General features: G+C 42.9%; 1 protein-coding gene across 1 annotated transcript in view; it reads right to left on the bottom strand.

Annotated features, from left to right (window-relative positions):
• Positions 1 to 11,961, bottom strand: part of LOC106950936 (SRY-box transcription factor 6) — an 84,403-nt gene that overhangs the window by 26,332 nt on the left and 46,110 nt on the right. The window contains exons 6-8 of the mRNA XM_015038122.1: positions 3,908 to 4,054; positions 2,222 to 2,405; positions 463 to 659 (exon numbers count right to left, since the gene is read on the bottom strand). Coding sequence (XP_014893608.1) covers positions 463 to 659; positions 2,222 to 2,405; positions 3,908 to 4,054 — 528 coding nt within the window. The remainder of the gene's footprint in view (positions 1 to 462; positions 660 to 2,221; positions 2,406 to 3,907; positions 4,055 to 11,961) is intronic.

The following is an 11,961-nucleotide window of genomic DNA, read 5'->3' as shown; positions in this document are numbered from 1 at the left end:
TTAACCCTTTAACATTTTTACCAGCATTGAACTTTAATGAGCTCAGCAGATGCACAGTTCCACCAGGTGATTGCTAATTGCTATCAGCTAGTCTGAAGGAGCTGAGTGGGAGAGCTGCTCTGTATTTCAGAAGCTCAGAAGTTTGGAAATTGGAGCTCAGAGGAGGAGCTGCGCCTTGAAGGCAGGGCTAGGTTCACCCAGACGTTTTGTACAGCTGAATGGTTGCCACAGGAGATTAAAGTATTTCTCAATCATGCATGAAAGAGTCAAAGCAACACTCCAGGTGTGTTTTTGATGAGGGAATAAAATAACCTGATGTAAAACAAAAAAATTTAGATTTTACACAATCCTGCTCCTTTAAGGTTTGGTATTATTGAAGAGATTACACCTTACTGACTCCTGTAAAAGTCATTGGTGAAAAGAGTGGGCACGTCCTAACTTGTACACACACATCTCTCTAACCTTGTTGCTGTTGTTGAGGTTCATGCTGCTGAGTGCGGACAGCTTGGCCTCCAGACTCTGGTGGCCCGGCTGCTGCTGCTGATGGTGGAGCTGCTCCCTCTGGATCTGCTCCCTCATGCTCCGCGCCTCCTGGATGGCTTTCATAACCGCGTCTTGGTCCCCAAACAACGCTGTGGAGTTAAGGCTGGACAAGATGTCTGCACACAGACACAGCAGAAGAAGGAGAACGGCTGAAAGCATGAACAGTGACACACTTGATTTACATACAAGAATGTTAGATAAAATTGCATCTTAAGAGTCTAAATCACTGCATTTAGTCTACAAAAGAAAAGTAGAAAAGTGGAATTGGGATGTTAGATAACTGGTAGAAAATGTCCTTCCTGTTTTGTCAGAGCCTGGTTTGACCTTCACTGCAGAAACACAATTTCACCAAGTATTTTTGGTCTAGTTTCTAGTGCAAATATCTCTCTACAGCTGAAATAAGACAAAACTAGCTTATTAAGAACTTTTCAGCACCGTAAGAGATTGTTTGAAGTGAGTAATTCCTTAAAATTGATGAAAACGTTCTAGTTCCACTGGTAGATATTTTCCACTTATAAGATGGGGAAAGAGAAATAATCTGCTTGTGGAGTTAGCAGATTATTACTTATTCAATAATATTAAGAAATTGTATATCTTTCTGAAAAGTTGCCTGTAAGTTATTTTTGACTTCTTTGAAATGTACAAAGATGTTTGCTCTTGAAACTAGACCAAAAAGACATTTTTTTTTTTTCTTTTACAGTGTTGATTTCAGAATTGTTTCTGTGGCAAACCTCTTTTTTTATATAAATTAGTTTAGGTAAAGTAGAGGATATTTTAACATTTTAAATACACAAGATCAGATTTTGGGCTCACATCACGGTCCGCATGTGTTGTTTTCCGGTTTTCGGAATTGAGGAAAACCTCCCTCCCTCCCGCTTTGCTTGTTTGTGCGCCACACTCCTCACTTTTGAAGCCCCACACGCGCACTTGAGGAATTAAAAGAAGTAAAAAAAAAAAAAAAAAGGATGTAAAGTTTCCGCTGCCCTCCTTGTTTAATTAGCAGACGAGTAAAGGAGGCACTGTACGCTTGGGTGGCCGCTAAAAACGGGTGAAAAATAACTTTTGCAGAGAACACAAGCGTCTCGTCCTCAAAGCCACAATAGAGAAGCCGGTGAAATTGTTTTCTGAGGTGGAGGGTGGGGGGTGAGAGGTGGGGAGCGGGGGGAGTGGTATAATGAGAGGCTTTAGATTGGCCTTAATAACAGATAGCAGAGGTAGGGGCATAAAAGGTCTAGCGCGGGCAGACAATAATGCGAGGAAGCTCTTAAAAACCAAATAACGTGTGCTGGGTTTCACTGCTTCCGCTGCCAGGTTTTCATTGGGGCTAAATACAGGGCTTTGGACTCCTGTAAAACACAAACACTCACTCAGATTTTACACACACACACAGAGGTCTCCTGGTGGGGTTGAGGTGTCTGCAGTCGTTCGGGCGCACGCGGCGCAGCACAGTGTGTCTGTGGGTGGCAGGAGGAGCGAAGCGTCTGGCTGCGTGATGTTTTTGTTTTTCCATTTAAAGGGATTTTTTTTTTTTTTTACACAGAAGCAAGGACTTGTTTGTTAGAGGCAGGGTGGATGTACGGCATAGACGTGAGGAAGCGTGTTTACACACGACGTGACTTTGGGCCGAGAGCAGCAGGTTCAACGGGGTTCGGTCCGGCAGGATGTTTCTGCCACCTACCCAGGGAGGCGTTTCGGCCCATGTTGGGGATGGGGATGGGGCTCGGGATGCGACCCTTGCCCAGGCCACCTGGGCTGGTCTTGTTTCCGGGCAGCAGGCTCTGCGTGGGTGACGTCGGAGAGCGATACGGCTCAGCCGTCTTCGGTCTGGCGGAGAGGTTCAGTGGCTGTGTGGATCCTTCTTCCTGTCCAGAAAAGAGAGGAGATGTTCGGGGTGTAAACATGTGTTCTGCTCAAGAGACCCGCTGGGGCTTGATATACGACTCACACGACAAGATGAGATTTTAGAAATGCTCCACAGAAAACTAAAGGCATAAAAGCCAGATATTGTTCTATTTTCTGCCTCGTTTGCACTTTCTGACTAGGGATCGCACCGATCCACTTTTTTCACTTCCGATACCGATATCTGACATTTAAAATTGGCCAAAATAACTAAAATAAAGTCAAAATACTACAAAATTCAAGTAAAAATAATACAATAAAGTCAAAATATTATGACTTTATTTTGGTAATATTACAAAATCACTGACATATTATTACAACTTCATATTATTCTGACTTTACTCTTGTACAACTTTGTTCTTGTAATACTGACTTTTTTAATGTTATAATATGACTTTATTTTCATATTTTTACAACTTTATTCTCGTAATTTTATTACTTTATTTTCATAATTTTTGTGTTGTGAATTTAGATTTTTTCTTAGCATGACTGTAATACTCCATTCTAAGGTAGCTCTTTTCCTCTGAATAAACTAAATCTTGAAACTAACTTTAGTATTTACTCAAGTTATCCATGATAGAAAGATCTGTTGGATGATCTGAGACATTTAAATACAAAACAAGCAAAAAAACCCAACAACAAACAAAAAAAGAATTTATCTGTACAGAACTATCTCAATACAGAACAAATCAATTCTTGTAACTACACATTAGCAAAAAACAAAAACACATAAGCCCACCATTGGTGTCTGGGTCTTTGCAGCTCGAGGAGAGGAGTTTAGGATGAGCCTTGTCGTGGAAAAACAGCGAGGGGGTTTAATGTGGATGGGGGTTTAATGTGGATGGGGGTGGTACATGCACAGTAAAGGTTAGCAGAGGGTGGGGCTCTGCTCCACTGTTTGAGTGCGGCCAGCTCTGACGCCGGCCTATTGTGACGCCGGCTGCAGCTGTGCCCCACAAACACACATGGTTTCCATTACCGCCTGGTTGTTGAGTAAAGATGAGGCGCACGCTCTCTCCAGTGAAGAGGTCTGGGCTTCTGCCAAACAGCAGCCAGCGCCAGTGTCCTGTATGTGTGTGTGTGTGTGCGTGTGTGTGTATGTGTCAGAGCGCAACTTTTAAATAAGCTCCCACTAATTGAGGGTGAAGAGCACTGTGCCGTGCACAGATCATCGTTTCAACATCTTCCAAATTTCCAGCCTCTCACTTTTTTTTTTTTTTTTACTTTGCGCTAATCGTCAAGTCTTAAGTGTTTTCCCATAGCGCACATTCTGAACTCACTCTTTCCTTTTGTGTTATTATGTTGCCTGTTGCGCACATTAAGACGCCGATTTTAACTCTGCGTTTATTAATTACAGGGGAACAAGTATGAACGGCTGGCTCGGTAGGCCCGTCTTCTAATGATCGTACATGACGCCGGCTCGCACGCCTCCCCTGATCGTTAACGCAATTGGATTTTCACGCACCTTAATCTGAGTGACGGGGCTGGACGCTCGCTTCTCGCTCTTGAGGTTGGAGGGTGAAAGCGGACTGGAGGAGTTGGGAGCCTGCGGGAGGGGCGCCATCTTGGCTCCCGGCGAGATCTGCATGCTTGCCAGCTGTGCGGCATACAGCTGCTGCAAAAAGAGGAAAAACCAGAAAAACCAACAGCTTATTAATATTGTTCGCCAGCAGCTCGTCAGTGGCTTTCCTCTTCCATCCTTTCTTCTACTTCCATATACACAGACACGCATACACACACACACCCTTGGTCCTATTTTTTGTAGCATATCTTTGGTCCTCTCTGGAGTTTTTTTTTTTTTTGCACCACAGTAGATCCACTTATGCATGCTTACCGACACAATGCCATGCAAAAGCATTTACGCATTCCAAACTTTTTCATTTCTTGTAACCACCAGCTTCATTCCATCTTATTGAGGTTTTTATATGATTTATGCAACACAAAGTTTTGTATACTTGTAGCCTGGCTGTTGCTTTCATACACAATTCCGCTTGATTCTCATTGCCCTCCAGTGCTCTGTCTGGGATTTCTCCCATTGACTTGGATTTTTCCGGTGAAATTTCAATGGGTCCAATCAACAAATAAAAGGAGAATTTGTGAACGATGATTTTCTGAGCTGTTTTAGAATTATAGTCTGCCTGTAGTTTTAACGTCGGCCAGGCTTCCAAAATATTGAATTAACATCAACAGCCATCTGGTTCAGCTCAGCAGTTTGGAGTGGAGGATGGTTGTTTACAGTGTAGGTAATTTCCAGTAAGCTTCATATCGTCCAACTGGCTTATTACATACGTTACATACGTCACAATCAAACATTAGCAATTGGCTAATGGTAAAAACGTAAGACTCCATGCCTCTGTTGAAGGCATCCATTAGCTAGAGCTAACAACCATTAGCGGGCTCATTAGCTCATTAACTCATTAAGTCTAGCTAACTGTTAGCTCTATTTAGAACAGTTTCTCAGTAGCCGAGGGTCCAAACCCTCTGTACAAAGTGAAGTGTATAACAAGGGGCTGGTTTGTGCAGGCTAGCATGCTTGTAAAGTGAAACGGTTCCATCTTTCCCCTGTCAGCAGAATATATAGATTCATTTCTTCACTCTATGTATTTAGATAAGAGCAGTCACAGTTAGTTTTTGCCAAACCCCAGTTACATCTTTTGCAAATTTTCCCACAAAAAACAGAAAAGTGAACAATAAAAAAGTAAAACCCTTGGAACACGTTAGCCTTTGGTTTGGACAATCTAAAAGAAAAAGGAGAAGAAAAGAAGAAGGAGAAGAAGAAGAAAGAAAAATAGAGCTGACTTTCCATCCAAAGTACTTAGCAAAAATCAAAGAGCCAAATACTCGGCCCACCGTCCAGGGTCTTCTAAATCAAAGCTTGCTGGCCAGACAAACCGCTGCCCGAAACCACTGTCAACTCCTGTCTGAACGCATTGGAGTGTGAGTGCCGGAGTATCAAAGAGCCTCTCCTCAGGAAAACCACCCAGACGTGGCTGGCCTTCACTAGATTCCCCTCACTTCTTTCTTTTTCTGCTCTCCTCTTCCCTCTGCGTTACTCTCACCTCATCTATACTCTCCCCTCCTTTCCCTCTAAATATCGGTCTTAAATCCACCAAGTTCCCTTTTGATGCCCCCCTCTGCCTCTCTCCACTTGTCTTCTGACTCTCGGTTTTCATCCAGAAATCATTTTTCATATCGTCTTCCCCAGATCTCCATCGTCATTTAGTTTTTTTTAGTTTTTTTTACTGTCTGGCCCTCTATAACCTCGACTGGTCCCCGGTGTTGTGAGATCTGATTTCCCTGCAGTCAAAACTGCGTGGCCTCACAGGAACCGAGATCTGAGAGCAAAAAAACCCCCCAAAAAATCCTTCGAACAATGAGGAGGAGCGAGGGATGGAGGGTCTCGCGCGGCAGACACATAGGACCACCGTCACTTTCCCCCCAAAGTACCGAGTTCAGTGGTCGGGACAGGAGAAGCTGGCTGGCTGCCTTTCCACTTTTCTCTGAGCGATATTAAACACAAACAGAGAGGGCCTCACTGCTGAAACAAAGCCCTGATGTCACGCTGCTTATTTTTCTTGGAAGCTACCAGAAGCACGCGGGCCAGCGCCTCGGCGATACGAGATCCCCCTTTCCAATGGTTGGCAGTGAGGCCTCGCGCGTCAATCAAGCCGACCGCAGAGTTACTTACACCGGTGCCTGATACCCTTACAGCCAAAAAAGGGAGCGGAGGGGCTCGGAGCAGACACCTGAATCTTTTGGGGGTAGAACACACATTTGGGAATCCCCCCAACACAAACCCCTTTGTCTACACAAACGCACGCCTTCTACGTACTTTCTGCACCCTACGCTATTGTGCTTGCAGCAGCGGTTCTGTCAACAACAAAAGGACAGACGTCTTGAAAGAACAAGGCTCACGATAAAAGCTTTCTTGCTTTTTTTTTTCTTCCAAGACGTTCAGCAATTGATTGTTGAGTTGCTAATGTGCAGCGTAAACAGCCCAAACTAAAGCTCTTGCTGCACAATCAACCCCCAAGGGAATACAATGAAGCCATTTCCTAAATTACAAATTGACGAAGAGGGTCTTAAACTGCGCTCCGTCTGTCCAAACTACCTGACTAGCCTTTGGAACAAAGTGCTTATTTCACTAAAATGTCTCATTGTTGACCCTGCTCCATTATCTGTTCATGTTTAGCTTACTTTAGTGCAAGTACAAAGAGAAAAAGGTGAAGTCTGACAGAAACCGTTTTCTCTTTCTTGTCAGAACAGAGCGGAAGATCCCTGTAGCTGGCTTCTTCAAGCTGCTCTGGAGGACACAAAACAAATGAGGTTTTGTCTTTTTTAGGTGTATAAGAAAGAAACTGATTGTCAACTCACTCAGAAAAGAGTGGATAGATTTTAAGCTGTGAACAAATGATACAGCTGGATTGACAGCCAGACCCGGCGGTGCGGCCGGCACTGGGAGTCACTGGTGGCATTGGCCAGAACCTTAGTTGACCATGTCCACTTTAAGGACGAGAAGAGAAGAGATTCACTCTAAGAGAAGCTACTGAATTTATTTGGGTTTTGGTTTTTGTTTTTTACCTTGGAGCGGTCAACATTCTATTAGTCCTATCTCGGTTTGAGTTGGGGCTCCCAAACTTGCCGTATCTGTGTTTCCGTCCTCCGCACTTTCCTCAGCAGGTACAGCTGTGTAACCCGTTGTTAAAATGCACGTTTTTCCGAGCCACTTTTAAACACAAAGATATTTGTGCTGGTTTTACACCTGTGGGTCAGTGGCCATGCAGACACGCTGCAAACAGTTCTCCAAACAAGCTGAGTGAGTTGAGGAATGCTGCTGAAGTTAGATAATGTTAGCTGAGTGATGATTAGTGAATATAACATGGCAAAGTGAGCAGACCCAGCTAAAGTCCTCTGGTTCTGCTAACAACTCCGCCACAACGTAAAACGTCATCAGCGAAGGACGAAGCCGTTCAGACCAGACCAGTGTGTGATCCTAAAGCAGGAAGGACCTTGTGGGACAAATGGTCTTTCTCACCTTTTCTACCCTAGCCCCAGACACCGGACGAGAAAATGACCGAGCACAGACACAGAGGGAGATGTCATATGATTTCAACAAGTATGTCTGCTAAGCAACTGTATTTCCCTCACATTAGCCGCACACAAAGGGGGCCTTTCTTCAGCAGAAATCCACTGTTTGTGAAGGGGTCTGCTTTGAGGCTTCAGAAACAATTGGCCAGAACAAGTTCCCACGGCGGCAGCAGCACAAGATTCACGCGTTCAAAACTGTTGCTTCAGGTCGCGGCTGGTCAAGCTCTGCATGGGCAGCTTTTGTCGCATATCTCAAAAAAACAGATGTTGAAATTTGATTTTTTTTTTTAGCCGATAAAGTGAAAAACAAAAAAAACAAAAAAAAGAGAGAGAAAATTTTTATACACAAAACTAGAGCTTTTAAACTCTTCTTGTCATTGTAAAGAAATGAGCAATCTAACCGATTCACGATTAATGCCTTGAAATAGCATTGGACAATAAGTCAGTTTCCGGACAATAAGTCACACTTTTTTCATAGGCAGGTCTGGCTTGAATAAAGTAATGGGTTGATGTACTGACAAAACTTTTTGGACTTTGACCTAATATTATTCTGCTTTCTATCTAAATTTCATTTAATAACTGTCTAATCTCTTTAGTGATTTCACACATTCAGCTGAATTTACTAATGAACATTAAACAAGCATCTAGAACGGCTTCCAGACACCAGGCTCGGTCTCGCTCCACCACCCGGCCACTCGAAGGTAGGAATTGTTTACCAGGAACTTTTGGAGCGAGTTTTATTAATCAATATTAAAATAAATGTCACATTGTTTATATACAGATGCACAAATAAATACTACCACAGTTCAACATTTCCAGATATTGTTTTTTTTTTTTTTTTCCAGAAACTTGGCGCTGCTGCCGGCATGGTTAATGTTTCATTGGGACACGACTGTCAGGCTGTGCTTAAATTTATGAAGGTCGCACATTGGACTCCCCTTTAAAGTGGTTATAGGGCAGCTTAACAGAGTAAATAGCTTGAGCTGATCACAAGTTTGTAGCTAGAACATTAAAAAATAGTAAAAGCTGCCTTCATAAACTATTTATTAGCAATTCTGACAGTGTGTATCTCATTAAATAAGAGGCACACTTTGTACTGTACGATTCTTAATTGTGAACATGTTCCTTTAAGAGTACGAAGGCGTAAAAAGGAACGAAATATGTTTTTTATCGGCTCATTTTGCTGACAGTAGTTATTGCCACAACATTTAGCAAATCCTACTGGTGTTCCGACTCGCAACGGGAACGCGCTCTATTTGGGTCGCTCCCAAATCCGATCTCTGACTTCCAAGACGAACCGAGCAGAGCACAAAAACTGCAGTACGTGAAGGGACACAAAGAAACGAGAATCACGCCCAACCGGCTCGTGTTGAGGCTGGGAACTGGAAACACGCTGACCTACAGAACCAAACTCGTTAACGAAGCCGTGAACCGACCCTTATGAAGTAGGAAGTGGCACGCTGCTTTAAAAGGCTAATGAAGAGGTTCCCCAAGTGGAAATGAGGGGCTTCCTAGTCAACACAGCTTAATGACTTGAGCAAGATCTCAGTTTTCTCAAAGTGACTGTCATGTTAACAAACAGCAGCTTGTGCAAATCCCAACCGACAGCCCGACTTAAGGGCTGCATGAAAACCGTCCTTTTGATAGCAAATAAAAAAAGGAGTTCATTAATGTATGCAAATGCACACAGTGCGCCATATGTCTCCCTTCTCCTACAACGCGGATTCGCTGTTTTAGAAACATTCTCTTTTTTTTTGATGCATTTTTAATGATTGCACCATTGCATTTGGCCTCACACCACGTTTTCACAGGAGTGAGCAGCAGAGAATCAGTGTTACAACATTTTCTGACACTGGCACACCTCTGTAACTAAAGCTTCCAGCGCTGGAATGATAGTCATGGTGAAAAGAAAGTACACCCTGTCGTAAAATTCGAAGGTTTTTTTACATTTTAGGACGCAATTAAAATGGTTCTTTCTGTACCTGGTTCAATCGTTGACATCCCAAGGAGGGATGCAATGGATTTCATATTTTAATTATTAAACAAAGATAAAGCAAATATAGGAAAGCTGTGTGTGGAAAGACTATCTGCAACCTCTCTGCTTTCATCGAATTTATGAGGGTAATAGAACATAATTCAACAATGACCTAACAACGCCCACTGTAAGATTTTTTTTTTTTCAGAAATGGAAAATGTTTCAATAATGTAATAATAATAACACAGCTGCAAATCCTACAAGAAGATGATGTTTCAGAAAATTCAAACCTTGTAAAAACTCTGAGAAAAGAACTCAAATCTCTGGAGGCCTTTCAACCGTCAGGCACAGTGATGGACGGCCAATGATCTGGGCTCTTCAGGGCACTTTGCAGCCAACGAGCTGATCGCAAACGCCTCAGTATAATAAAGTCTTATGATGTCAAATGTGAGCTAAAGTCTGCTCGACACTGAGACAATCACAGGGAAATGGACAGAAGATACAGAAAAGTCAGGAATCAAACCCCAGATGAGGAATGAAAGTCTTTATAAACAGGACGGGCGCGTTACCACTACGCCACGCATCACCACAATCAGTTTTATTAGGTTCTGATACATAAACACTAGAACTGATAATTAAAGAAGTAAGAATAAAAATAAAGTAGCACCTTAAATATGAGCTTTAGAGAGAAATCAATTCTGATTTTGAGAAAAAAGGGAGAATACTGAGATTAAAGTCATAATTCTGTCAGAAATATTATAACCACAAGCACAGCATGATGTGCAAATGTTATTCTCTATAATTTTTTTTTATTTGCTGTAAAGTAAAAAAAAGTTTCTGTCATGATGAACAAGTACAGGCTTATTGTGGAAGTCTTATCATGATCACTCTTAGCAAAAGCGTTACTGTATAAACAATGTCCAAACATGCTGGCAGCCACTGCCTGCCTCTCTCCCTCTCTGTTACAACCTCTTACACACACGCATGCAAAATCCCCCAACAATCACCGTTTATTCCATCCTGAACACTTCCCCGCGCTCCCTGTCTCCCCGCCTTTCTTCCTCTTTTTCGGTTTCTGCCGACGGCCTGATGAGAAGCTTCCTCTCTCATTCAGGTTCCTCGCCGCCTCTCGTTCTCCGCCAGCGTCTTGAATGTGAGCGACATTTGCGCCTCTGACATCACGCGCCCTCTTTACCTCTCGCGCACCGTGCGGCTCCTTTTGATCATTTCAAAGCCAGGAGTGGGAGACAGGAGGGCTCCGACACCCCCGCGGCGAAGCGTGGCGAAGCGCGGCGCTTTGCTAAGTCAATAGCGGCTAATGAGTTCTCCGATAAACGAGAACCACAATGCAAATTGAATAAAGTGAGATAAGGATTCTTGTGACATCTAAAAAGCCATGCTATGGTAATGAGTGACATGATGAAGCTGTATTGTTGGTGAGTGAAATTAAAAAAAGCCTTTTTCTTAAGAGTTTTTGTCCTTCCTGGGTAGGTAGAGCAGGAAGGGTGGTGGGCTTGTTTTGTCAAGATCTCAACCGCCTTCAGAGAGCAAATCTGTTCTTTTTTCTTCTATCCCCTATTTTCCATTTTGCATAATCTTTTAGCTTTGCAAACATGTTGTATGATAACTATTAGGGATAAGTGCTATTTTCAAACCGCAGGTGTCAGGGAGCCATTAAATAAATGTGATGAATTGCTGGGGCCAGGTGTTGTGCTGGTGGGGTGGAATTCCTCGTCATTCATCACAACAGGTTTTGTCTGATACAGTTGACAGGCAGCGAGTAAGGAGGCTAACCTGTTAGCGTCAGTCCACCCAGCTCTGTCTTCAAACGCCGTGTCATGTTATTTTAAAGAGCTACTGGAACGCCATTAAGCTCAAAAGAAAACACGAGGGAAGCTGGAACGTGCGCCAATTAATGCATGCTGGGTGCCCTCCAGCTCCCGATTGTACTTTCCACTTAAAAGAAAAAAAAAATGTTTCTAAGTTCTTCAGGAACATATCGAGCAAAGCACAGGAAATCAAGCTAGCATATTGTACAGAGAACGGAGTGGTGTTGCATTCTTAAGCTTCCTTTTGTCAACCTGATAACCTGTTAACCATTCTATCGTTATGAATGTTAGTCTCCAAATAAATCCCAAGGTCCTCTTTCATAATTATATCCATCACTGTAAGCTCTTGGCTCTTGAGTTTAGCAATAGCCTTGGCCTTTAAGTGTCATGCTATGAAGATGATGGGATTGTATTCTCGCTGAGTTAGGAATACAGACACAGTTTCATTAGGGCCCGTTAATAAAGATATGCAAAATGTATTCAGATGTATTCCTCCTATAGCCTGAATATAAAATCCTTCCTTTAACCCTTTCATAGTGATCACTACAGTGGACAGCTATCTAAAAGCCATTTTCTTGTGCTTCTTGGGGATTTTTATGTTAGAAATACAACACATAGAAGTGGACA

This window comes from Poecilia latipinna, unplaced genomic scaffold, assembly GCF_001443285.1.
Source record: "Poecilia latipinna isolate Pla-1442-1.1 unplaced genomic scaffold, P_latipinna-1.0 Scaffold430, whole genome shotgun sequence".
Classification (NCBI taxonomy): domain Eukaryota; kingdom Metazoa; phylum Chordata; class Actinopteri; order Cyprinodontiformes; family Poeciliidae; genus Poecilia; species Poecilia latipinna.
The sequence above is the reverse complement of the archived record's forward strand: the minus strand, read 5'-3'. Positions and strand labels throughout refer to the sequence as shown.